Source organism: Kwoniella bestiolae, chromosome 1 (genome assembly GCF_000512585.2).
Source record: "Kwoniella bestiolae CBS 10118 chromosome 1, complete sequence".
Taxonomy (NCBI): Eukaryota; Fungi; Basidiomycota; class Tremellomycetes; order Tremellales; family Cryptococcaceae; genus Kwoniella; species Kwoniella bestiolae.
The window spans coordinates 3375666-3400871 of record NC_089241.1 but is presented as its reverse complement, the minus strand read 5'-3'; the positions used below and the strand labels follow the sequence as shown (position 1 = coordinate 3400871).

The following is a 25206-nucleotide window of genomic DNA, read 5'->3' as shown; positions in this document are numbered from 1 at the left end:
GTTGTGTCGGCCCTTTCTACTCGCCCATTTATACGTCATTCGAGGGCTCTTCCGTTTTGCGCTCTTCAAGTTTCTTTGCTCGGAGGTCGGTGATATAATTGATAAACCCCATAGGACTCATCATATAACCACCTTCGTGCGGCAGTCGGGTGTCATCCAGAGGATCAATCACATTCCCGGATATACGAATGCAGTGTCGCTTCCTCCACTTCCCCTTAGCCGAGCCTGACGTGATTGCTCGATGTCGAGATTCAGTTTTACTGATATTGCTGAAAACAATCATATCAACATGGGGGAACGCAAGCTCCCAATGATATGCGATGAACTCACAAATTGCTAGACATTCCGATGGACTCGAGAAGACGACGTTTATCCTCCCCATGAAAGTCTGACACATATAATGCTCCTTTGCTCGTTAGCTTGAGTGGATTAGAAAATGAGGTCAGTCAAGGGATTTGCGATGCCGCAGTTGAGTAGACTTGGACAGACATACGTGATTCTACAGGTTCTGGCAAAGTAAGTCAACTTTTCGCGCAGAATCTCATCCCGATAACAGTAAGGGAACAGGTGGAGGAGCTTGTCGATGCAAGTCTTCAACGCCCAGATCTTCACTTCTATATGGCCTTCAAGACTCGTGCCGATGACAGCTCGTTTGGTGATGACAGTGGCAGCGTTTGCGCGTCTGTTTTGGATGAATTCGTCCGCGTCCGAAAATGATCTTCTGCATCAGGTAGTTAGCGCATTGGATCACAATCGGCCTGCGCAATAATCGCTCACCCTCCGGCGCACAGTACCCATTCAGATATCTCTCTAAACATGATATCATCCTTAGCTGAAGGCGGAAAGAAGAAACGCCAAGTCTTCATAGTTACCTCCGCTTCAGTCCTGCCAAGATATGAGATCAACAGCAGTCACGTACGTACGCACATTACACTTGCGATTGTTTACTCCATCTGTTGATCAACTCCAACCCCATCTCCAAAGTCGCTCTATAGCGAACGTATTTCTCTCGTGAATCATTGTTGCTCATCCAATCGACAACAGCGGCCGTATACCAACCAGGGTTCAAGCTTCGGTTGGAATGCTTGAAACGTCTGAGCAATACCAGGGGCGCTAATCTTGCTAGTTGCGCAGCATCCAGTACTTTTTCATCATCGTACTCCTTATAAAGTGTCATATCTGAGCCGTCTTCGAGACCTCTCTGATGAGATTCGTCGATCTCACGGGAGTCCTCTTTCCCCCCTGATGCGCAGCTGGCTTCGGAATTGGATACTGTACTTCCCTCATCCCCGTCAGAATCGCCCAACACAGATTCTGGGGTCGCATTCCTCTTCGCCTCTTTAGGTGACCAAGTACTAGGTGGTTTTTCAGAAAGTAATACAACGGAAGACGACCCAGAACTGGTGGATGCGAGAAATTCAACTGACTCAGAGTCGGAATCCGTAAGAACCACTTTTTCGTGTTTGGCCGATATCTTGGCAGGTCGTGGAAGAGACATGAGTACCTCTTCTACTGATCTTGGAGCTCGGCGAGGTGTTTGAGCTGATACGAGGCTTTGATGAGGAGGAGTAACAATGATTGGCTTGACTTCTGTTCCAGGTACTAATGATGTGTTGGTATCAGACGTCCTCAGCTTCTCGGCTTGAGGGGGTTTTGTGTCTATGGAAGACGAGGAGGACGAGGATCTTGTCGATGAGTCGGACTCTGAATCAGAATCAGAGTCCGAGGTGGAAGAGGATGAAGAAGAGGATATGGAAGGTGATCGCTTTCGTCTTTTACTGTTTCCGGGATTTGGTTTTGGCATATCTCGATATTCGAGTGCATCGGCACGACCTTTCTTCTTACCGCGCTCGCAAAGCTCTTTGAGGAGGAAATAGTATGGGTGGGATGCGCGAAATGTAGCTAGTCCAGGTATCTCGATTAGTCACAGCAGAGGTACTGGATAAAATCTAATCCCTTACACTCACCTCTTTTACTTTTGCTAGGTATATCATCGAACGATGTCCACTGATCCGCAATTTGATATTTGGTCTTGTAGTATCCACTTGACATCCAATTTTTCAACCTGCGGTCGAAACTTTGAATAAGTTCACTTGATCGATTATATATGTCATATCGTAGGTGACTGTATAACTCACAGGGTGATTCTCGCATCAATAGGATTTGAAATAGTACTCCCCCAAGCCTTGGTAGGTCTCCAAGCTCTTTCTGTTGCATCCCAAATAGCTAATCCTCTTCTCTCGGCATCTCTCATCCATTCATCTTTCCTGAAGAATTCCGTCACTGCTGCTCTGGCGTACAGGTGTCGATCTTTAGGTAACGTTGATGAGCGGGGGAAGAAGACTTGTCGGTAGATCTTCTCTTTTTTGATGAGGGTGAGGAGTTTGAGAGTGAGTTGCGGATTCGTAGTCCAGCTGAGCACCCCAAATAAAAAATATCAGCACCGTGATTAGCGAACAGCTAACTTAGTCTTGTCACGACATTCAATCACACAAGGAATAGTACACTATCCAAAGATGTCACTCACCTCACTCTCACACCAGCCTCAGATTTATCTTTGGGCATGATGATGACAGTGGCGGCAGGTGCACTGAATGTCGAGGGTTATGCTGTTCGAGTTGGCACAAGTATATGAGTCGTTCAAAGTGATTGCACGATCGCGAAGTGGAGAAGAGAAGAACTGTAGAGTGTGAAAAACTGTTTTGTGTCTGGTGGATACGAATGAGTCGACCATGAAACACAAACATACACGCACACACACACTGCACTGACCATACTGAACAGTACACTCAGGGATAAACACGCAGTACACAGATGTACATAGCGCAACGAGCTCCCTTCGCTATCCTATGCATCCGATTCATAAAACATCTCTGAGATGCTCATATATGATACATCAAAGCCCTGGCGCTTGTTCCCAGTGCGAAGACCTCACCATCGCCGACTATTGCAACACTTATTCTTTCTTCACCTCCGTTCTCCTCTTTCCGCCACCACTATAGGTGTTCTTTTTCCTCCCTCTTCGTCTTTGCCTGAGTGTAGGGGTCCCGCCTTGCTTCTTACCCCTTCGCTTTCTTCTGTTCTTCTTGCGAGGCGCGGCTGGGGGTTGATTCTCTGGTGCGCGGGACCTCAAATCGTCTACATAGTCGCAGAGCCCAGCAGGTGTGATACTCCTGATGGTCATACCGTTCGTGGCTTTGAAATCGGGCTTGGACAGTAAGTCAACAGTCAAGCCCATGTGATCCTGTGGTTGGCCTTCAGGTTTAGTTTTTGTGCTCGCTTCCCAAGTTCTCGCCGAGTAGGCTACAGTACTGCACGGACATGCTGTCAGCGTTGGTCGTACAGGCGTGAGCCATACTGAAAGTGCTAGATCTCGGGTTCGGAGGGAAATAAGCATGGGTATGCACTTACAAGCCATTAGATCTAGCTAATTTTCTGAGGTTACGTTTGAACAACTTGCCAAGGGAGGCGTTGACGAAGACTAGTGTGCCATCCCCAACGCATTTTTTCCTGTTTAATGTGGCGTTAGGTCAAGTCGATCATTGCACGCGATTCAGACCAACTCACTGTCTCCGAGACTGTACCATCAGCTCTTCAACCCTTTCTTCAACCTGATAATTCTCGTTTTCGAAATTCTTGCACATGTTGAAGAAGCGGAAAATCCAAGCATCGATATGACACACGGTCAGTCCTTGGCTGGAGTAAATTTCTCGTTGACGCTTATCGAGTCCATGGTTCTGCCATGTGAGGAAATAGCGCTTGACGACATTGACATCGTATATTTCCTCGGGAATGGCAAGTGCCATGCTACGCGACGGTCAGCACATCTCACCATGACAGATTACCACAGCAAGACTTACCCTCCTGCCTTTCTGATGAGCTGAGACAGATACTTGAAGAGGTAATCATACGTGGGCGCAAAACTTAAGTCAAGGCCATACCCGTCGAGCGGAAGACATGGCGATTGTCTGTACACTGCTTCGTTAGTACCGCGGGCCGAAGGAAGTGAAGTTATATTTGCTGGCGTCTGGCTCACATTCCGATAAGAATACGGTCTACAGCTTCCAAGCCTACTTCCATCCTGGCGCAAGCTACTATACTCTTCCTTTGTTGTTTGGTGGTCTCCTTTCGTCTTCCCATCCATGAGATCAGAGACGGTTCCATCCAGCTGAATACCATCTGACCACTTCCCATCTCACTCTCGAGGTTTTTAAGCTGTATACCTCTCAGCTTGCTTCTATCTAGAGCTCCATGGCAGATTATAACAGTCATAACGGCCTCGAAGGACGCATCAGGTGGAATTTTTATGGGGCCACCATTAGGTGCGACACCGATGTTATCCTTTCTTTCATCCGTCTGTTCACTGTCATGATCTCCCGTACTTCGGTTTTCGGCCACTTCGATAGCATCTTCCTCTGCTGTTTCTGGGCCATCCGGTATGGCGCTTCCGGGCTTTGGGATGGTGTTGTTGATGATCGACCTTCTCGGCTTGGTGGTCTTGGTGAACGCCCTCGGGCTCAGAGGTGCCACTTCTTCACTGTCTGACGAGGACGAGCTCGATGACGAGCTTGAGCAGCTCTGATCATCCATGGTGTCATCCTCCGAGTCTGATATGCCCTCTCCCATTGGTACGAGTTGCTGATTTACGTTGTCCAAGAGTGTTATGTCTCTGAGAGGTGTAGCTGTCCTTCTGCTATCCCCATCCGAGACCGTATCCGAGTCCTTATCGACATCCTCATCTTGGTCCGAACCCATCTCCGGATCCTCTTGAATATCCTTATCTATATCTGGGGAAGAAGTGGGCACAGCTCTTCTGACCCTCTTGCTCTTTGGTGCTTGTACAGGTGATGTTGGTACATCATCGATCTGTCTTAATGGTATCTCTGAGTCTGAGGAGATCGATATGATGGAAGGCGATCGGTCTTTTCGTTTCCCTCTCTTCGATTGGGTAGAGGAGATGGTATCGGTTATTATGAGGGCTTCAGAGGTATATATGTTGTCATCTCGACTGCATAAGTTCTTCAGTAGGAAATAGTATGGTATCTTTGCACGCAATCCGTCTGAAGGTGGGTGGAGAAAGGTAAGCATATCCGGTAAATTCGAAGCTCAGGCTCGACGATTGACTCACGTCTTTTTTTTCTATCCGGGATATCCTCAAATGATCTCCACTCATCCTTCATTCCATTATCATCTCTAAATTTTCCACTCAGATAATTCCTCTTCAACCTGTGCATCCAAAACACCCACGTTCAGACACGAATTCTTCGTCAGTCCGCGCTAAATGGGTAATGGAAGACAGCATAACTGGACTCACACGACAATCTTATCGTACACCGTATTCTTACTATCAATCTTCAACCACTCCTCTATATTCCACTCATCCCTGTTATGATCTCTCCGAGCATATCCCAACCTCGCTATCTCCCTCATGTAATTATCATTCTTGAAGAATACCGCACAAAACTTTTTCGATTGTTTGAGTTTACCCAGAGCCTGAGTAGTCGAGGTTGGAAAGTAGGTTTGTAAAGCCAGGGGATCCTCTGATATGACTTGTAAGAGCTTGAAAACGAGGTCAGGCGGCCAGCTAAGAGATTGGATATGACAGTGGTCATATCAGCTTAATGACTCGGCTCTCGGCGAACGGGCGAAACTGCCCAGTCAGTCCTATGATCAGAGACACTTCGAAACTTACCCCACTCGAACAGATAATTTGGGAGGAGGCATATTCTCTTACCCTTCAAGTCTGTCCGATATCTGCTGGTGAGATGTCACACAAACGAGCGTAGAGATACAAATGAGGATTGGTTGTAGGAACTCAACTTTTTGGAGCTTGGCAACACACACTTAAACCATATATACAGTACATACACATACACATGCACATGCACACAAGCTCGAGCCCCCATGGAAAACTTTTGTCTCAGGGTAAACAGACCAAACGCTCAGATCGTCATCTCATGGGCTTGACCTTGAGCATGACACTACTTGCAGGATATGAAGATGTGCTATTCGCTGCATCGCATCATCAGCAATCTTCGGTTCAGATGTGAGTGAAGTGATCAATAGCATACATCCTTTTCTATGAAAAAGCACACATATCATGATGGTGTATCTCTGTCCTCCTTTCAATGACTCTGAAGCAACTTCTGTTGATAATGACGAAGTATAATGTGATTACATAGGCCCAGATAAGCTCGATGTGCACTACTTTGAGTTGTATTCCCGCTCCGAGGATCTCCCGAGAGCGGTGTGAGCCTCGGTATAAAGGATACCTTATCATCATCATCGGTCCGCCCAGTGATAGTGGATGTATCTCACTGTAAGAGAGCGATAGGGGGACCAGTTGGCTATCGTTACTGACCCCTGGCTGGCAGATACATTGATTTTACATCTATTTCGATACTTATCTAAACCCAAATGTCCACACTGATACCAGACCCGTAGATCAGACCAGGATGTCAGTAATTACCACACAGACCGACGGTCCCCTCTTCATACACAATTTGAAAGTCGTAGGCCCATTCTTCGATCAGGTCACAACCAGATCTCCAGCGAGTCTCCCAAGCGCTGTCACCTTTCAAAGGCCCTCGAAAGATGGTGCCACACCCCCCAGAGATTCAGCCCAAGATGGATGCTGCGGTACTGCCAGTATACCTGAAGTGGTAAGTTTCATATATCTGACAAGCGGTGCCAAGTTTGCTCGTCTGGGCAATACCGATCGAGTCAGACTTGTACCGCCGTGCGGATGGACGGAATACCGGACTCGTCAAAAGGACGACTCGATAGGACCGCCGTTTGAACGCGCGAGCGAGTTTGAACGATCTCTCTTACAAGATCAAGATCACGATGGTCCGAATCTTGATGACTTTCAATTCCATACCGATCCCAGAGGAAATCCCCCAGGGTTCCTCCTGCACTTCACTCTGTCCACTGCTGATCATCTCACAGAAAGATTCGGGGAATGGTTGGAGGAGAGATATCAAGCATGCGAGGGGAAATCCATGTTCAAGGAACGACAAGTTACAAATCAAGAGGAGTTCGAGGGTCCCTATCCTCCCTTCAGCATGGTGCCGGTTACAATTTCAGGAAGTGATTCACTGGTTGATGATCGATTGCGATTCGATCATCGAGAATGGCTGAGAGAGATGTCGGAAGCATTCGGAGAATACACGATGGGAGAAGCGGGTGCACTCGAATGGGACGATGAGGAACAAGCCTTAGTTTGTACTTTGAGCCCCCCTGCTGCCCTTTAGATGGTGGATACGGTAACGCAGAGACCCCTTGGATGGCTTGGATAACAGATGACTCGATTAATCCCCTCGCCGATACATAAGAGCATCATCCAGAATCGAAATCAATCGTCCTCATCAGCTTAGCTCGATTATCATATAGGTACTATATACAGTCGCAAGGACGACAGCGCTCTATTGCTGAATATATATAGTGTCACAATACTTGTTTCGTACGATCATGACTTGGGACGTTCAAAGTTGGCAAGCCGAAGCTGAGATAAGTTACTAATAAAGCTTGTAAACTTTCATGTGCTACTTTGGGCAATTACTGGACCTAGGAGTGCTTCTGTATATCTTAGGGGTAATTGTACTCTGCTGAAGACCGATTATAACCGCCTGATATTGTATAAAATCACATCGTGTTTGACCTGAAAGCAGTGAAGGTTCGGGGGGTACGGCGTCCATAGCCCAACAGAAAGGAGCCAAGTGGCCGGGACATAAGTCCTGGTGTCTTACGGTACAAAATGGAGCAAGTTCCAAGTCACGTCACAAGTTGAAAGGATGAACATGGATCGTTGTACAGTAGTCTGAAACTGAGACGCGATGCCATCTTCTTCCAACAGTATAGCGGAACGTACGGGTCAACTGTAAAACCTCAGAATCCCCCCCAACAAGTAACTTGGGAGGGCGCGGGGAAAGTCGACTCTCGGTCAGTATACGTCTCACCAGGAGCTCTGATTGAAACTTCATTTGATATAGTACCACTTTGAAGACCTCTTCAGGACACTTTTGAATCCCATATGTCCACGACGACTCAAACAATCGCTCCCAGGTCAATACACCGGGTCAAAGCGGTGGAAGCATTTTTCACTCGATATACCTCGGCGACCAGCACTCGAGACAAAGCAACGGATCCAGCATCCAATGCGGAGGGGGATCAGACGGCTCCCCCAGGTCCAGGCTCCGAATGGTTCGACCAGCTTGCAAGTGTACCTCAAGTCTTGTCTATGGTCTACCTGACGAGCGGTCCCAGGTTAGTCAGAATTAATCGGTATCGCCCCCAGGATCCGTATCGAGTCATGTTTGTCTTTCCCGAAACCGAGTTCATGTTGCGCACGAGACAAGATGCGCCGATCCAGGATGGTGAGGTGTGTACACCATCTCACGCTCATGCGAGGGAATTCGAGGAGTATCTACGAGAAGAGACGGGCCAAGGTAGAGGTCCAGGCGACGAAGGTCTCAGGTATGAGTTTCGTCTTGAGGAACCTGTTGAATTTCTCCACGATTTTGCCTTGCGTTATTCTCAACATATTACAGGGACAGTAAGGAGTTGGGTCAAAGAGAAACATGAAGAGTACGAAAAAGAATATGAATTTACTACGAAACACGTTACGACTCAGGCGGAGTTTGAGAAACCGTATCCTCCATTCAAACTTGAAATAGATGTCGATCCGAGCTTGATGATCAACGAGCTCTTACGGTACGATTACGACGAGTGGTCCCATGAGATGTCTGAAGAGTTCGAAGGCTGGACAGCCAGGGATGTTGAATGGGATCCAGAGGAAGAAGTTCATGTAATCACCCTGGACCCTCCTGCGGACCATCCCACCGAGACGACTTCCGATGTCGATACCGGTGATATTGGGGAGTTTGAGGATCTTACAACGGCGTATGCGAGGCTTCATATGGATTCATGATACATTTCTTTCAGTACTATGATCGTGAATGCAAAAAAACAATGATCATGTTGGAACATCGATAACGACAATACAGTATCATAAGGCGGAACAATCTTCGCACGATTTGCGCTTTTGCCACCATAAACGCCTGTCTTGTGACGGCCATTTTTAGCTACTTTGATACAAGAGGTATGTATTGAGTTGACTTTATTCCATAGTCTGTGGCCGAAGGGTACAAGTACCATTTCAGCTCGTTTGAGGTGCTGCGGATGCGATCCAGCCAAGGTATGAGGTGCTAGTCAAGGATCAAAGATGCAACGACCATACTGTAAAAACCAGAGTTTTCTCTAACTTACCAGAACAAAGGTGGCAGCGCTGGTCATTTCTGTCTACTGTACCTGGTGCATTCGCCACACAAGCATGGTAGTACGAAGTGCTCACCATGCTGAGAGAATGATGTTCAGGTGTTCTGGCAAAATGCTGAATTGCGAGCGGACACTCTTTGATGCGGTGTGTAGTCCCAAAGATGGGGCCCAAAATCAGGCTGTATAGTGAATGGCAAACCCGCAGACATCCAAAACTCTTCCATCGTACAACAGAGTACTTGCTGATCCTTCCTCATGCCCCCCCGGTCAATTTGACATCAATCGCCAGCCCCTGCCCGCCGAATGCATGCAAATGTTTGTACTGCTTGATGATTATCAACATGCATGAGAAACAGGATCGACTTGTTCTCCTCACTCATCCCACTTCGTTGACCAGAACATAAAAGACATCAACATCCGAAACGTGACTGAACGACAATTGAAGCTTACAAATGATGCTTCGATAATAGAGTCAAGGTATAATGACTAAATATGCAATTAATAAAATAGGGGTGTATGTACAGTATGTGCAATGATTGGTGTAGAAAGGGGAGAGCGGGATCAGGCGGGGGAGCGGTAGGATAATTATGACAGCGGTTAAAAAGATCTAAGGGTAGGACACTCTAACTCGCCACTTTCCTCGATTCAGCTCTATATGTTCAAATTTTCCTTCGCAAGTGATTTCTATTGCCCAACTTCATTTGTTTTTATCCAGGTCGTACTGTCGTGATATTCGTTATGAGATTTTACTTGTAACTTTCTTTTCATGTAATTCGCCACCGACCTTATCCCCGTCGGTTCCTACCCTTCATTCAGGCTCGTTTCGTCACCCTCCCAACATGTTCAAAGCCTTCCTCAGCTCGTTCCTAGCAGTCTCGTAATCATCAAACTCCATAGCCGACACCGCCCACTTGGCATGTTTCTGCACAGTTTCGACCTCTCTTCTACTCAAATTGGTTCTCGTTGGACCATAACTCTGAGGTTGCGGCTGAGGAGAGGATAGACCCAACCCATGAGGTTGAGGTTGGCTTGGTGGATGCATGGGGTAAGATGCCAAGGAAGGTGGTGGAGGTGGCGGAACAGTGATTGATGAGTTGGTTGGGGGTCTGGTAGTATGGGATGAAGGTTGAGTTTTGCCGATAGGCACATTTGCCGAGTTGTCTTTCGGTCTTCCGTTTACTGGCGGATGGGAGGAGGTGTTATGACTTCCACTTCCACCTGATCTTGAAGATGAAGAGGCTGAACTATCACCTCTTGGTCTACCCTGTGGAGGAGGCTGTAGTACGACCTTGGGGGGTGTAGCTTTAGGACTTCCAGGTGGACTCGCTAGATCTGTAGGAGGTGGAGGTGGGGGAGCGTCGTAGGATGATACGGTGATATGTGTTGAGGCAGGACTCAAAGGTGCTCCGTCTGGTCCCATGAATCTAACATTCTTCTTATCGCCTGGTGAGTCTCTTTCGGGAGGTGTCATAGGTGGAGCAGAGGGTAATATGATGTCGGGTCTGTTTGTCGGGAAATGCAATTCGCTTTCATCTTCTGGTAGTCCAGTCCGTCCATCCAGAACCTTTGATTCCGGGCTCCTACGATCCATTTCTTTCCTCCGTCCATCCATTCATCGTCCATCCTTTCCTTCCATGGTCCTTCCTCCTCCTCCATCTCCATCCTTCCTTCCATCCTTCCATTTCATCCTCCCATTCCATTTCCTCATCCGTCCTCCTCCATCCATCCTCCATTTCATTCCATTCCATTCCATCCGTCCATCCATCCATCCATCCATCCGGGCCATGTCCATCCTCCGTCCTTCGTCGGCCAGAATCCATCCATCCATCCATCCATCCGTCCATTTCCATTCCTTTCCATCCGTCCATCCGTCCATCCATCCATTCCATCCATCCATCCATCCGCTCCATCCATTCCTCCTCCATCCCATCCTCCGGTCCATCCATCCTCCATCCATCCTTCATCCATCCTCCGTCCGCTTTCCATTCCTCCATTCCTTTCCATCCATCCATCCATCCATCCATCCATCCATTCCGTCCATTCCACTCCTTCCTTTCCTTTCCTCCATCCATCCATCCATCCTTCCATCCATTTCCTTCCTTCCTGTCCTCCATTTCCTCCTCCATGTCCATTTCCATTCCTCCTCCGGCTCCTTTCCATCTCCTATCGTCCTCCTCCATCCTTTCCTTCCTTCCTCCATTCCTTCCAGATCCATCCTTCCTCCTTCCATCCACCTTCCCTCCATCCTCGGCTCCATCCGTCCTTTCCTTCCATCCGCTCATTTCCGTCCTCCTTCCATCCAGGAATCAAAGAGAATATCCAGAATAAAAATTCCGGTCCGATTGGTCCGGCTCGTCAATCCGTCATCTCCCAAAATAAAAGCTGTGAGAAGAGATCTCGAATGGAGCTCAGCTTACACATCATAGCGGTACGAATTGGTCAAGCAGATATGAAAATGTCAATTACGATAGATACGAGAATGAAAGGTGAGAATGAACAACGACCTGATATTCGATTCAAAGCTCAACCTGACTGATCTTCGGTTGTTGTAGTTCCTCGTACGACCGACCCGAGTCAACTACTCAAGAATGGAACTACGCCGGTCTAATGAGGATGTTCAGTGTCGATCCTGATTTATTCGGTTGGGATGCTGTCAATGAAGATTGGAAGGAACAAGAACAAGAGGGGGAGTAGGAAATCTGAAAATTACAAGACAAAATGATTCAACTGATCCTTTCGATTACGAGATCAAGGTGTCGCTCATAGGTTGGATTGGCAGTTCTGGGAATTAATTACCTCTGTGTTTCAAAAATTGTATTGGATGGTACTGTATTTACAACATAAACGCAATGCTCTTCCTCATATGTATGGTGAAAGACCTCATTCCTGCTCAATGTAGATAATGATAATGATATATGCATTTGATTCTCATTCTCACTCTCTTTCTCAGTAAACGCAAGTTACTTGTTACTTGACTGATATCATTTCGCCTGAGACCACGGTACCACGGTACCACTCAAACTCTACAAGCTACTCCCTTAGTTCTTCTTCTTCCCCTTCCCTTTAACAATCTTAAACCCAAAATCATCTCCCTTGGCCTTTGGGGCCTGCGTCTTAACCACATCAGCCAGACTGGTTATCTTCGTTACTCCGGCACCTCCACCGGCAATCTTCCTTTGAGAATCGGCTTTTCGTTTGGTATAGAACTCCTGGGCGAACCTCCTTCCATCTAGTGTAGACGAGTTGGCATATACTCCATCAGAGATGATTTCGAGGGTATCTGCTCGGGAGGGAGCGGGGATGTCGATTGGGAATTGCAGTAGGACGTTGTTGATGAAGTCGTCGACTATCCATTCATACCAATTAGCATTCATGTACTTATATCTACTCAGGAGGACGAGATGCTTTTCTTTTAAGAGGAAGGACAACTTGTGAAGGGAATCATCACTCACCATCACCCTTAAACCCATTCAAAGCGCCCTTGACCCATCTGATAAATTCCACACTTGGCGCACTAGCATCCTCGACAGCAGAAGAACCATTGGCTTTCTTAGGTGTACCCACGACTGCAGCTATGCTGGGAACAGAAGTGGAAGGTTTGACGGGAGTAGCAGGTTTGGAAGATACGGGCGTTGAGACTACTCTTGCGGCCGTTGAGGTAGCAGCGCCGGCGGATTTACCACTTGCTCCGACTGTTGTCCAGCCTGCTGGAGCTGGGGCGGACTGTACGCGGTAAAATGATAGATCAGTCAGATGTTCCTTCCATGACTCCCAAGTCGATTTATGATTGAGTAACAATCAAACTCACCGCAGCATTAGCAGCCAGATCAGCATAACCTCTCTTCTGCGAGGCCACAGCACCAGCAGCGGAAGGTAATCCAGGAGCACCCTGAGTCGCTCGAGCAGCCTGAGCAGCTTTTGCCTTTCTCTTCTCCTCCTCCTCTTGGATCTGCTTCAACGTCTTCTTGGGTGCCGAGTCGTTACCTCCCCAAGCTGGTGCGGAAGGAGTGGCGGGCGCAGGGGAAGGTGCAGAAGGTTTAGATGAGGGTAGACCCCATGCCATGGAGGTAGGGAAATCTTCGTTCGAGAGTGAAGGTGTAGGCGCAGGTGAAGAAGTAGCGGCTCTGACTTCTGCCAGAGCAGCTTTCCTAGCTTCAGAATGTTTAGCTTCGGCTTCTTGGATTTCTCTTAGAGAAGGCGACGACAAAGCTTTGACATCTTTTTCTTCCTTGATGGCCCATGGAGCAGGTTTAGTAGACACGATGGGCGGTTTCTCTCCCGAGGAGGTACCAGCGGTAGGTCCAGGAGTGGCAGGTGCGACCGTCTTAGGAGCAGATACCGGTTCAGAGGTTGAGGGTTGTTTGGCTGGGGCGGCGGGCTTGGCAGGGAGAGATGCAGGTGCAGGAGGTAATTTGGAGGAGACTGGTGCGGCTGCAGAAGCTGGAGTTGATGGTGTGGAAGGAGCGGGAGAAGCGATTGAAGCCTTGCGAGAAGGGGCTTTGGAAGAAGTCTGACCCCAGACGGACGCAGGAGCTTTCGCGGGAGTGGGGGCTTGAGGTTCGGGAGAGGCTTCTCTTTGAGGTGTTTCGGCGACTTGCTCGACTTCAGTAGCTGCGGGAGCGGGCTCTTCGGCAATGCCAGTCCCTTCTACAACAGCAGTTTGGGTGGCTTCAGGAACAACTGGTTCAAAGACTTGATCTTGAGGAGATACGGGTGACAGCGCTTCAGTAACAGCTTGTTCGATTTCAGGGTTGGCTTCTTGTTCTTGTTGAACAGGTGGTTGCTGTTGATATTGTTGCTCATTGGACCAAGCTGAGGCAGGAGGGGCTTGTTGTTGCTGTTGAGGTATTTGCGGAGCGTAGGCAGGTGAATGTTGAGGTTGGGGAGGTTGAGGCATACCCCAAGGTGAAGTAGGGATAGCGCCTACACCTGCAGAAGGGGAGAAGAGATCTCCATTTCTTACTGGACTGCCAATTTGAGGTGAAAAGAATTGTTGCTGATGTTGAGGTGGCATGAATGGGAGAGGGCCTTGACCGATTGGAGATGGCATACCAATGGAACCGAATGGGCCGTTAAGCCTAGGTCCACCAGGAGCAGCACCAGGTGCCATACCCCATCCTTGACCTGGAGTAGGACCGAAAGCAGCGGGAGATCCAAGTTGACCGTTGAAACCAGGACCGTAGTTGCCGGGTGAGTAAGGTGCTCGTTCTGGAAGGAAAGGTTGATTGAATTGTTGAGGAGTGTGTTGAATTGGGGGTTGAGGACTGACTCGAGGATCAGCAGCAATAGGTGACGAAACGTTTAGGTTACGGAAAGTATCAGGGAGACCATTGGTAACTTGTTGTTGTAACGCTGCGACAGGGATAGGGAGATTGGGAGGGAGCTGTCGAGGTCGAATAGGTGATAAGAAAGGTTGAACAGCATTTCCAGTTGATACTTTGAGTTCGGCGAGGGGACGGAAAGTGGTCTCGGATGCTCGTCTAAGAGGTAGATCATCGGTGAAGTATGAGTGGGAATACCAGTCGTGCATTTGGGTACCGGTGAATGGGCCTACGTTACATATCACGGTGAGCTTCAGGTTTAGAAATGCAAGTTGTTCCGAAACTCACCCTGCTCTTGACCGTTTGGATCTCGGTAAAACCACTCGATTGCACCTAAATCTTGCTTTTCCTCTGGTTGAGGTTGTTGCGCCAATTCCTGAGCTTGACCGATCAGGTGTGGGTTGACAGGCGCAGAGATCGAGTCAAGGACGGTAGCGTCTCGCTCAGGAACAGGTGTAGCTGATGGAGTAGCGACGACAGACACTGAGCTAGGCTCATTCGCGATCGGTACTTCAAGAGTCTGTCAAAATCGTCAGTTATCTGGTCGCATTAGCAGGACCATCAGGGCTCACCTTATCGCCATCGCCAGGAGCAGATAGACCAGCAGCAATCCTCCATTTCTTTTGACCAGTTCCCCATCCAGGACCACCGCCTTTACCGAATCTACCAACATCCTCCTCCTTTTTCTCCTCATCTGACTTCTCCTTCACCGGTTCACCAATTTTTTCTTTGCTATCGGTACCTTCAGAAACATCGGTATTGGGATTAGGCGAAAGAGGGTTTCCTGTAGACAAAGCTGAGGGCCCATTACTACCGAAGCCTAGAACACCTTCAAAGCTGCCCGAAGCAGTCCTAGCAGGTCTCCAATTTGGTCCGGTGGATCGAGTACCGTCTGAATGACATACTATTAGCTTGGATGGTAGCAGGTGACATCGCAGCTAACTCACCTGTACCGCCTTCAGCGGCATCACCTCTCACTCTACCTAACCTCTTCCCTACTCCACCAAAACCACCACCTAGCGCACCGGGAGCTTTACTGTCCAGCCCACCGGGACTGATCAGACCTCCACCAATCGTACCGATCTTGCCCCCTAATCCACCTCCAAACGCCCCTCCTTCACCTCGGGCGAATCCACCAGCTCGACGAGAGGGAAGCCCATTTGGCGTAGGAGGTTCGGGAGCAGCGTTTGTATTGGCGTTGGAAGCGTTCCCATGGGTATTTTGACGCCTCGTGGGTGGCGGGGGATGAATGGAAGTAGCGAGGAGCTGATGTACGTGTTAGATATCGAATCACAATACAAAAAAGTCGTGACTCACCTTCTTCTCGATTTCCGAAAGATCCCTCAATCCGATCGGTTTATTCACCGATTTGCTGACCAGCACACCACCTCCTTCTGCCATCTCCACCAACTCGATAGGTCTCTCCTTGAACTTGATCTCATCGAACAGGTTCAGAATCTGATCTCTACCGTATCTAAACGGATGGGACGTAGAACCATCCCCATTCACCCCATTGGTGTTTCCATTAGGTTCTTGATATGGGAAGTAACTAGGTTCGTTGGGGAAACTAGGTGATAGAGGTGTGTGCGTTACTCTGGAGTAGCTCAAAGGCTGTGAATTGTGTGGTGCTTGACCAGTCGTAGGGGAAATCACACCGGCACGTTGAGGATGTGATAATGCGGGGAAAGATGCATTTGGATTGCTGGGCGCTGTGTTCGAGTGTGATGAAGCGTTTTTGAGGGAGATTGGATTCTCGCTTGTAGGGGTCAGAGAAGTGCCAGATGGTTTGATTGGTTTGACCCATTGAGGAGCAAAGTGAATGGACATCTGAGCGGCAAAAAGATGGAGGTCAGTCGTGTTGAGATACTATGTTGACGGAACTTAAGGGAAAAGAGCAGACGAAGGAGAGTTGAAGCAGAATCTTCCAAATGTTCAAAATTTTCTTCAGATCCCATCTCCAACATCTCAGTAATCCTGCTACAGACATACCACCAAGCACTTGCGGTCCGTTTCGTAGCTTCCATGTTCGGAATACCTTCTTACTTTCGTTCGCAGCTTCCTCCTCTCGTTGCCCCTCCTCCCGGATGCTCGCAGTGAAAATGACTTCAACTCACCTTGAAATGAAGATACTAGAGTTGTGATTGATGTGATGAGGTTGGAATTGACTGAGTTGGTAGCTGTTGAGGGTGTATGCTATGATAATGCAGAAGATGATATAGATCGAAGAGGATGGATGTATTATAAAAAGTTGAATTATCTTTCGTGTTCTCGTGTGGTAGCGTGAGGAAGGAACATGACATACATAGTACCACTACTATTCGGCGTTTTATCACTAACAAAGCATAACTCCGCCTGCTGTGTACGACCACTGAAGCGTTGTGGCGGTGGAGGTGGTCCATTCGAGAACAGCATAGGATAACGAAAAGGAGATGGATGCGGGTGGGATTCGTTATACCTATGGTGTTCTCTATTTGCTACATAATCGAGCAGATATATCTTGAGCAGGCGAGTGCAGGCAGAATGACGAGGACAAGGATACATATCGTGAGTAGTCTTCTGCCTTTCCTCTGCTCCTCTACCCGGTCCTCTGCCTTTCCCCCTTCACGTGTCTCTCTACTCTTCCAGGTATCCCTGGTCATTTCTTGTCTCTGGCAAGTCCACCGTAGTACCCGCAATATCAAAACCGTCGTCTCATGGGAGAACTCAAAGCTGACAAACATCCAGCTAGGTATCGGCTCAATAGGAACCCTGATAGCGCACCATCTCCACCTATCCACCCCTTCCACCCCCCTAACTCTCCTAGTCAGATCACCCGGCACCTTCCCCAAAACCCTATCTTCCAATCGACAAACTACTAGAACCATCTCAGAAGCATATCAAGTCGAATCATCCTTGAACGATCCTTCGTCGAACGAGTACATATCGAGTCTTCTGATATGCACCAAAACCACCCAAACCTCCCAAGCTATTGAGCCGTTATTACATCGCCTAGATGAGCATAGTGTGATAAGCTTATTGCAAAATGGTATGGGAGTGTACCAAGAGTTGATCTCCACTTTCTTCCGGGACAGAGATAAGAGACCACATTTCATACTTGGGACAACACCTCATGCGGTGTCTCCTGCTGGTCGGAGGGGGGGGATCAACCATCATATCGAGCCTGGCGGGGGGTTCATCAAGTGGGGCTTAGTACCTGATCCCACAAAGAATGTTGGACATGATAGAGTAGAAGTTTGGATATGTGGCAAGAGTAGAGTTAGGGATATCTCGGTGGATGATATAGAGGGATTAGAAATACCCGATGGGCGTCAAGACTTGATACATCTAAAAGATACCTTATCAGCCTTACTTAGTCTGACCGACCTGAAGTCTCAGTTGCTATCGTACAATCAACTCAACCAAGCATTACTGTTGAAGTTAGTGATCAACGCAGCGGTAAATCCCATAACAGCCATACTAGGGAGAGGACAAATGCCCAACGGGAGATTACAAGACATTCCATGGGGTGTGAATATCGTCGACAGAATTATCGAAGAATCTTCCCAGATCTTACTCGAACAACTTAAACAAGACCAGAATCAGAATTCAGATAAAGATATGTTAAAGGTATTCGGAGCAGAGAGCTTAAAGAAGATAGTGTACGATACCATCGAATCTACCAAACATAATACATCATCTATGGCCGTTGATATCAGAGAAAAGAGGAGGACGGAGATAGATTACATAAATGGATATCTGGTCAAGCTGGGCGATGAGCTGGGATGCAAGACGGATTTGAATAGGCTAATCTGTGAGATGATCAAGTTCATAGAAGAGGAACAGAAGTTAATCGGGTAGATCGACTATATCATCCTGGTCAATCCATGATCGCACATTAGATGCGCGCCACACAGGTAACCGGTCTTCGAAGTAGACTAGCATCATTGGAACTTGGGACTCATTAGCTCTGGCCAAATAGGTGTTCGGATTCGGATGTTGCTCTGCAATGATGCCCTCGCTGTGGGCAGGTAGCGTTGATGTCGATGGGTAGATATGTATTCATATCGTTGTTCTATTATAACTTTGATTTATGATTATACTTGAGTCCTACTGATTCTATGTGAATGACTACCTATTTATACTGTACTGTACTGTGATGAAATTCAGCGGAAAGAAAACCGAGAATGTCCCTTTTATCTCGACTATCGTCTAAACTTTCCAACCTGAGAACGTTTCATCATCCTCTCAAATTCCCTTACTTCCCTCTTCCTTTGAACAAGCGTATGGAAGATGTCGGCATTGTATAACCACTCATCTTGAGGGGATACACCTTTGCTGAAAGTTGAATCCCAGTCGTTGAGAATACCCTAACCAATCCGGCGCCATCAGTATATAGCAAAAGCAAAGACAAGTTTGGTCAAGACTCACCTCGATGATTGGAGTGTACGCGATTTGGATATTGGCAATGGCAATTTCGAAGCCGTATTGCTCAGCTTGGAATGCGGTGACGCTGAGCATGTATCATCAGCCAAGTAACCCAACAATAGACATGAATATAAAGTCTGAAGAAGAATGGAACACCCACGCATCAGATCCACCATACCCTCTATCGAAATCACTAGCCGTCCTCATCAACACGACTCTACTGAAATCCATCTTCTTGGCCGTATGGGATCTAACCATAGCTTCAAAAATCGCATTATCCTCTTCGGCCGTCAAAGCATATTTTCCAGTCCCGTTAGTCCAGAGACTAGTGATATTTCCGAAAGCCTCGTCCAGCAAGTTTCCAGCAAAGTAGACATCAGAGGTAGCTACGTCCCCTTTGAATATCTGAGGAGATTGATTCGCAGGCGAATAGTCGTATTTCGATCTGTACTCTGCTGCTTCGGCTGTATCGTTCAGCTGTACATCACCGAGGTATCCCATGACTTTCTCTCGGAGGTTGGTGTTGAGCTCGTACACCTCCGTACCGTAGATTGTAGTTGCTGGTTCACCGGGTTGGGAAGAGCCGAAAAGCCAGTAGCCTGTTGACCAGTTTGAGGGGATTTGGCGGGAGTCGATCTCGTAGCTGATCGTGGAAGGGTCAGCCCATAGCCCCGAACTGAAGCGTATGCATGATCAAGTAATATTTGAGATGGACGCTGGGTGGGGACCGTGAAGGATAAAACTTACCCTAGAGCCACCTGCACAGCATAACGAGCGAATCCAACAGACCCTGTCGTACCCATATAAGGATTGATTCCAGCAATACCACCGATAAGGCTATGACCAATGAAGGGCATCAGCACTTCTGTCCGATACGACATCTACCTATGAGGTGAAGAAGGTCCACTCGCACTCACAAGTAAGTCGAGGTGAAATCAAACTCATCAGCCAACAACATCGCCGAAGTAGAGCAAGCAGCGTTGATCTCCGACTCCCCAGTAGTCATATGACAGATCGAGGCGTCGTCATTGCACCCTATGGAGGGGAAGAGTGGGGACAACCCAGGAAGAGTGATGTTGTTAGTCAAGCCGAGGGATTGGGTCCATACGTCCTCTGGGGCGAATAGGCTGATGTGGGGGGAAGGAGCGGGGGTTAGTTGAGAGATACCATGTCCTGTATGAGGAGGAAGGAAGGAAGGTAGGAGATGTTGACAGCAGGAGCAGAAGGAAGAGTGCACTCACGAGATAAGCATGATCTTGGGTTTCAATGGAAACTCAAACTCCAATTTCCCACTCGTACCATTATCATTGGTCTTAGTAACGAACGTAGGACTAGCCGATACGAGAGAAGAGGTGATAGCTAGTGCCGAAGCGAGGATGGAGGTGGTCGACACCATCTTGAGCTGGTAGTCCGATGAAAAAGGAAGCGTGGAGAATAGAAGAAAAAGAAGAAGAACAAGATCAATTTTCGATAAATTATATACTGTCATCACTCGCAAGACCGATTAGCCGAACATCATTATCCACCCAGCTACTATAGATCAGTTCTCCTATCGCTTCGGACCTACTCTACTCGCCATGCATTCCAATTTCCAATGTAGCTAACGGGAAGTGTTCCTGATGTCTCATTCAATTAATATACATGCAAAACTCCCTGTACTAGCTACTAGCCCATGCTTCATCCAAGGGTCAGCCAACATGAATCGCATGGGCTTCGAGCTCATATTCCAAAATTATTGGTGCCTAGATAAGAAACCGAGAACATAAGATAACAGATTCTATTTATAGCTTTCACTTTTAGCACTCATGTGGTTTTCGCCAAGAAGCTATCGTATGCATTCCGCTCGTGGATCATATCCCTCCTTCCTTTTGTCTGGATATGCTGCTCATGGGCAAGCAAGGCATATCGACCGACTAAGACTAGTCGCATGTAATCCAATGAAAATCATGTTTTGAAACTGAGATGAAGAGATCCCTTTCACTCGACACTATTCTTTCCTTTCTACCTCTACGAGAACCTTTCATGCACAAGAAAGACCAAAGACCAAACACCAAACGGACTATCAAACATCTTATACTATACATGAGATCACTTCTAGGTATATACCAACCACTCAAACACCCCGCTCATCTATATCCATAAGGGTTCTGCTGACCCTGTCCCTGTCCCATATACCCATTACCCATCATATTAGGGTTGAACCCCGTCATATTAGGCATCATACCATATCCAGTCTGTTGAGGCATCATCCCCCCACCTCCGAAACCAGTTTGTTGGGGCATCATACCCCCTCCGAAACCAGTTTGCTGAGGCATCATTTGACCTGGGGCACCGTTGTAGCCTGTTGTGAGTGGTCTGAGGGCATCGTATTTGTCTGTGATTGAGCGTATATCAGCATCGAAGACAAAGTGACTGTAGCTGAGGAAATGAACGAAACTTTGTAAGGAGGAAGGGATCAATGGAAGATACGAAAGTAATACTCACTAGCATCCTGAGGTTGTTGTTCTTCAGGTTTACCGAAATCCGACTTCTTCATAGCTGCAAAGATATTCGAAGGTGCGAATTTATTTGGCTCGCTCTGTTGAGGAGCCTGGGGTGGGGGCATATTAGCAATGGCATTGAACGAGGACTGTTGGGGTTGTTGCATTCCCCCAGGGTATCCTGTGAAGTCTACAGAATCAACATGTCAGCTCCTGCATCTTTGTAATTCGCCCCGGTAGAATCGTGATATGGAGATAGTTCAACTCACTCGATTGCATAGCCATCTGTTGAGGTTGACCTCCATAACCCTGTTGGAAGCCCGCTTGGTACCCTGTAGGCTGAGCCATCATCTGCTGTTGTTGTTGGGGGAAACCCGTCTGCTGAGCAGTCATAGGTGACATCCCTCTCGTGGGAATGAACATCCCCGTAGCCTGAGGTTGCATGGGGTTCAACAACCCCGCATTGGCAGGTACAGGTGCCAGAGGACCTCTCGGACCGGTGTTTTGTGGTGACTGTTGTTGCTGTTGTTGGAACCCGGTGAGCTGGTTCATAGGTTGACCAGTATTTTGGACCCCCAGTCCGTAGTTTTGCGCAGGTGCGGAGGGAGCGCGAGGTTGACCGACCATTTGGGATACCCTGTCGAACGATCCACTACCACCTGTATTATTTTGGGATAGACCGGTACTTGCTGGTCTCAAGGCATTGATCTGAGCAAGCAACGAATCCGTGTTATTGGCAGGAGCGGCGGGAGCAGGGGTAGACTGGAAAATTGGTGGAGCGGGAGGTGCAGGGGGTGCAGGTGGAGCAGGAGAAGCAGGCTTGGAAGTGGGTTTGATCGTCCATGCATCATCGTCGAACCCAGCGATCAACGGAGCCTTCTTCTCTTGGGCAGCTGGAGGAGGAGAGACAGTCACAGGTGGAGGGGTAGGTGCCAAGGGTGGTTGCGAGATAGTAGTTTTGGATAATTGGTCCGAAGCGGCGGCAAGAGCGGAAGCATCCACACTTTCAGGTCCGGTAGATTTCTTCTCGGGTCTACCTCGTCTAGTATTGTTGGACAGCTTACCACCTGGTCCAGTGAAAAGACCAGGCGGAGGTTGAGGAGCGGTTCCTTTTCTTCCACCGTTCTCGAACTCTTGCAGTTGTTTGGCGTATTCTGCATCCTGGTCGATCTGCGCTTGTTGCTCGGGCGTCTTCTTTGCGAATCGATTTTGGATAGCCTTTCTAACTCTGATAACATCACCTTCCTTCAATCCTAAAGTTCTAAGCGTACTACTCTCCAACTCGGGTAAGATCGACTCGTCGATTCGGTCCCTCTCGAAGTTCGATGCATATCTAGTACAGTCGTCCATGTCACATCCGGCAGACAAAAAGAACTCGAACCAATCGAATCGGGGTTTTCTAGGCGGTGGCATTGCCATAGCTTCCGGTGGGATCGGCTCCTCAGCTGGCATAGCTCGTCTGGCACTTTCCGTAGATCGAGTAGGGGGTGTGCCATTTCGTCGACTGGACTGACCGAGGGGGATATCATCATCGTCCAAAGTGGCAGCGCGCTTCTTCGCTTCGTGTCGTCGGATTAGCTCGATATCTCGTGAAGACATCTTCTCCATGGGTACTTCAATGATGACACCATTGAGTTTGTGCAAGCGGATCTTGTTACCGTTAAGACCGAGATATTCAGCTTCAACGTTGAATTGACCAGATTTATCGCTCCATGTTCTAATTCTGTTAGGGTTAGGTTCTGCGGTGAAGTCATGGATCAGCCAATGAAAGCTGAGTTGAGAATCATTCCCACTTACTTGGTCTATTGTTTTCAGGAGGTCTAGCAGGAGCAGCCTGACTACGAGAGGGAAGTTTGCTAGCAGCAGCAGCGACATCGTTGTTGGATGGTCGCTTGGTGATCTTGGGGGGTTGCAATCCACCACTTCGGGCTTTCTCACGGCTAAGTAGGTCATGGTCAGTCAGACCATTTGAGGATTGACTGAACTGGACACAACTTACGCAGCCTCAGCTTCAACCTCTCTTCTCCTTCTATCCTCTTCCTGCCTCTTGAGTGCCTTCCTAGCGGCCTTCTCCCTTTGTTCCTCTTCGATAGCTTCGGCCAATTGCCTGTCTTCTTCCTCTTGTGCTCGTCTGGCTTCGGCAGCAGCTTGGATCCTCCTTCGTTCTTCAGCAGCAGCTTGAGACTGTCGTTGTCTCTCCGCTTCGAGATGAGCGGCAGCCTCGGCTTCTCGTTCCCTCTCGTCGTCACTATCGGGTTGATCATCCGCAGCCTGAGCAGATCCATCGTTCAGTTGCACGTAGGCAGCAGGGACCACACCCTCTTTGCCTCTAGCGTTTCTAACCAGCCACCATTCGTCGTTCTCCTTGTCTACTATCGTGACAATCTCACCATCTTTGACGGTCAGCTCGTCATCCCCATCAGCATCGAAGTCGTATTGCACCGTAGCTGTTTCACCGCCTGCAGCTGGAGCTGATGCTGGTTCAGGTGCGAATCTGACTCCTCGAGGTTCAGCAGCAACCGAAGCAGCGGGAGGGACGTTTCTAGTAGGAGGAGGCAAAGTCTCCTCTTCGGCCGAGGAGTATCCACCAGTTCTAGCTTCGTTGATCATTTCAAGGGCTTCTCCAGCAGCGGCTTTACTAGTTTCGAGTTTCGCTAGAATGGCTTTGGTCGTGTCGGAGCTGCCACAGTGGAATTGTAATGGTTGACCGAGAGTAGCGAATGAGAGGTCGAGTGTTTTTGAGGAAGGTTGCGATACGGAGGTAAGATCGGTGATGGGGTATTGTTTGACAGGTGCAGACTGATGATTGATCAAAAAGGCATAAGCTACACATCAATGGATTCAGATCTAGAGATATAGCTCACCTTATCAGTGTCCGAAGCGAAGAAGACAGCAGCATTTCCAACACCCAAAGTACCCTTCTTCTTCTTCTTTCCATCCAATTCACTGATACTCCAAGTCTCAACCTTATCTTTCAACTTCAACTGTCTTTGCTTCTCCGCCAACTCTTTCTCCCTCTCAGCTTGTCGAGCAGCTTCTACCTCCGCTGCTGTATCTGCGGCATCTGCTACTTCAGTCTCCGCAGATGCATCCAGAGGTTCACAGTAGTTTCGAGGAACAAATCCAAGTTTGGAATCTCCTCCTTCAACCTTTACTAAAAGCCAATCTTCCTCGATTGAGTATACGTGTAGGGTCGCTTCGTCGTCCATCGATAGCTCTTCGGGCGAGGTGGATTCGTAGGCGAACATTGCTCGGGTGGTGTTGAGAGGTGGTATCTGCGTACAGGTCAGCATGGTGTGCCAACGGCGAGTGTCATCAAGAAGACGGGGTAAAGGCATGTTATGGTCGAGGTGATAAGGACATGGTCAAACATCCTCCCATTGTAGCAGGTTATAAATCAATAAGAGCTGTCACTCACCTCTTCGACATAGCTGGCAGGTACCAATCCCACACTCCCCTCCGCATCAGCGTCATCATCTTTCGCTTTGGCTTTCCACCAACTACCCACCGAGTCGATACGTCAGCAAATGTCCGAATTCAGACTCCGCCGAAGCGAGTAATAGAATACTCACTCATCATCTTCCTTCTCTATGACATAGAATATTTGATCCTCCTTGAATGACAGCTCTGTCTCTGGGTCTTGGGCATCATACTCGTACAATGCCTTTGCGACGGCTACGTACGCCATGGTGGGCGGTCAAGACTGGTGTGAAGCGATATGGGGG

General features: G+C 48.3%; 11 protein-coding genes across 11 annotated transcripts; 3 read left to right on the top strand and 8 right to left on the bottom strand.

The window, feature by feature from the left end:
• Nucleotides 1-28: 28 nt before the first annotated feature.
• I302_101304 (uncharacterized protein) lies at nt 29-818 on the bottom strand (the record flags this gene model as incomplete). The annotated part of the gene is made up of 3 exons (XM_019191308.1): nt 29-269; nt 494-721; nt 778-818. 3 exons carry the CDS (start codon nt 816-818, stop codon nt 29-31), a joined length of 510 nt encoding a protein of 169 aa, XP_019048056.1.
• Nucleotides 819-928: 110 nt separating this feature from the next.
• Nucleotides 929-2565, bottom strand: I302_101303 (uncharacterized protein; the record flags this gene model as incomplete). Its single annotated transcript, XM_019191307.1, has 4 exons — nt 929-1902; nt 1968-2065; nt 2139-2414; nt 2528-2565. The coding sequence occupies 4 exons, from the start codon at nt 2563-2565 to the stop codon at nt 929-931; spliced, it is 1386 nt and encodes a 461-aa protein (XP_019048055.1).
• A 391-nt stretch (nt 2566-2956) lies between these two features.
• On the bottom strand, nt 2957-5724 carry I302_101302 (uncharacterized protein; the record flags this gene model as incomplete). Its single annotated transcript, XM_019191306.1, has 8 exons — nt 2957-3311; nt 3412-3510; nt 3568-3807; nt 3861-3968; nt 4037-5060; nt 5129-5226; nt 5315-5584; nt 5693-5724. The coding sequence occupies 8 exons, from the start codon at nt 5722-5724 to the stop codon at nt 2957-2959; spliced, it is 2226 nt and encodes a 741-aa protein (XP_019048054.1).
• A 731-nt stretch (nt 5725-6455) lies between these two features.
• I302_101301 (uncharacterized protein) lies at nt 6456-7253 on the top strand (the record flags this gene model as incomplete). The annotated part of the gene is made up of 1 exon (XM_019191305.1): nt 6456-7253. The coding sequence occupies one exon, from the start codon at nt 6456-6458 to the stop codon at nt 7251-7253; it is 798 nt and encodes a 265-aa protein (XP_019048053.1).
• Nucleotides 7254-8032: 779 nt separating this feature from the next.
• On the top strand, nt 8033-8929 carry I302_101300 (uncharacterized protein; the record flags this gene model as incomplete). Its single annotated transcript, XM_019191304.1, has 1 exon — nt 8033-8929. One exon carries the CDS (start codon nt 8033-8035, stop codon nt 8927-8929), a length of 897 nt encoding a protein of 298 aa, XP_019048052.1.
• Nucleotides 8930-10102: 1173 nt separating this feature from the next.
• I302_101299 (uncharacterized protein) lies at nt 10103-10747 on the bottom strand (the record flags this gene model as incomplete). Its single annotated transcript, XM_065869267.1, has 1 exon — nt 10103-10747. One exon carries the CDS (start codon nt 10745-10747, stop codon nt 10103-10105), a length of 645 nt encoding a protein of 214 aa, XP_065725339.1.
• A 109-nt stretch (nt 10748-10856) lies between these two features.
• Nucleotides 10857-11558, bottom strand: I302_101298 (uncharacterized protein; the record flags this gene model as incomplete). The annotated part of the gene is made up of 1 exon (XM_065869266.1): nt 10857-11558. The coding sequence occupies one exon, from the start codon at nt 11556-11558 to the stop codon at nt 10857-10859; it is 702 nt and encodes a 233-aa protein (XP_065725338.1).
• Nucleotides 11559-12314: 756 nt separating this feature from the next.
• I302_101297 (uncharacterized protein) lies at nt 12315-16424 on the bottom strand (the record flags this gene model as incomplete). Its single annotated transcript, XM_065869265.1, has 7 exons — nt 12315-12622; nt 12729-12999; nt 13085-14826; nt 14886-15117; nt 15170-15489; nt 15545-15863; nt 15915-16424. 7 exons carry the CDS (start codon nt 16422-16424, stop codon nt 12315-12317), a joined length of 3702 nt encoding a protein of 1233 aa, XP_065725337.1.
• A 693-nt stretch (nt 16425-17117) lies between these two features.
• I302_101296 (uncharacterized protein) lies at nt 17118-18434 on the top strand (the record flags this gene model as incomplete). The annotated part of the gene is made up of 2 exons (XM_019191300.1): nt 17118-17141; nt 17322-18434. The coding sequence occupies 2 exons, from the start codon at nt 17118-17120 to the stop codon at nt 18432-18434; spliced, it is 1137 nt and encodes a 378-aa protein (XP_019048048.1).
• A 344-nt stretch (nt 18435-18778) lies between these two features.
• On the bottom strand, nt 18779-20397 carry I302_101295 (uncharacterized protein; the record flags this gene model as incomplete). The annotated part of the gene is made up of 6 exons (XM_065869264.1): nt 18779-18943; nt 19005-19086; nt 19162-19644; nt 19749-19838; nt 19919-20128; nt 20243-20397. 6 exons carry the CDS (start codon nt 20395-20397, stop codon nt 18779-18781), a joined length of 1185 nt encoding a protein of 394 aa, XP_065725336.1.
• Nucleotides 20398-21127: 730 nt separating this feature from the next.
• Nucleotides 21128-25169, bottom strand: I302_101294 (uncharacterized protein; the record flags this gene model as incomplete). Its single annotated transcript, XM_019191298.1, has 8 exons — nt 21128-21375; nt 21486-21671; nt 21751-23220; nt 23279-23421; nt 23481-24280; nt 24346-24756; nt 24900-24981; nt 25054-25169. The coding sequence occupies 8 exons, from the start codon at nt 25167-25169 to the stop codon at nt 21128-21130; spliced, it is 3456 nt and encodes a 1151-aa protein (XP_019048046.1).
• Between the last annotated feature and the right edge of the window lie 37 nt (nt 25170-25206).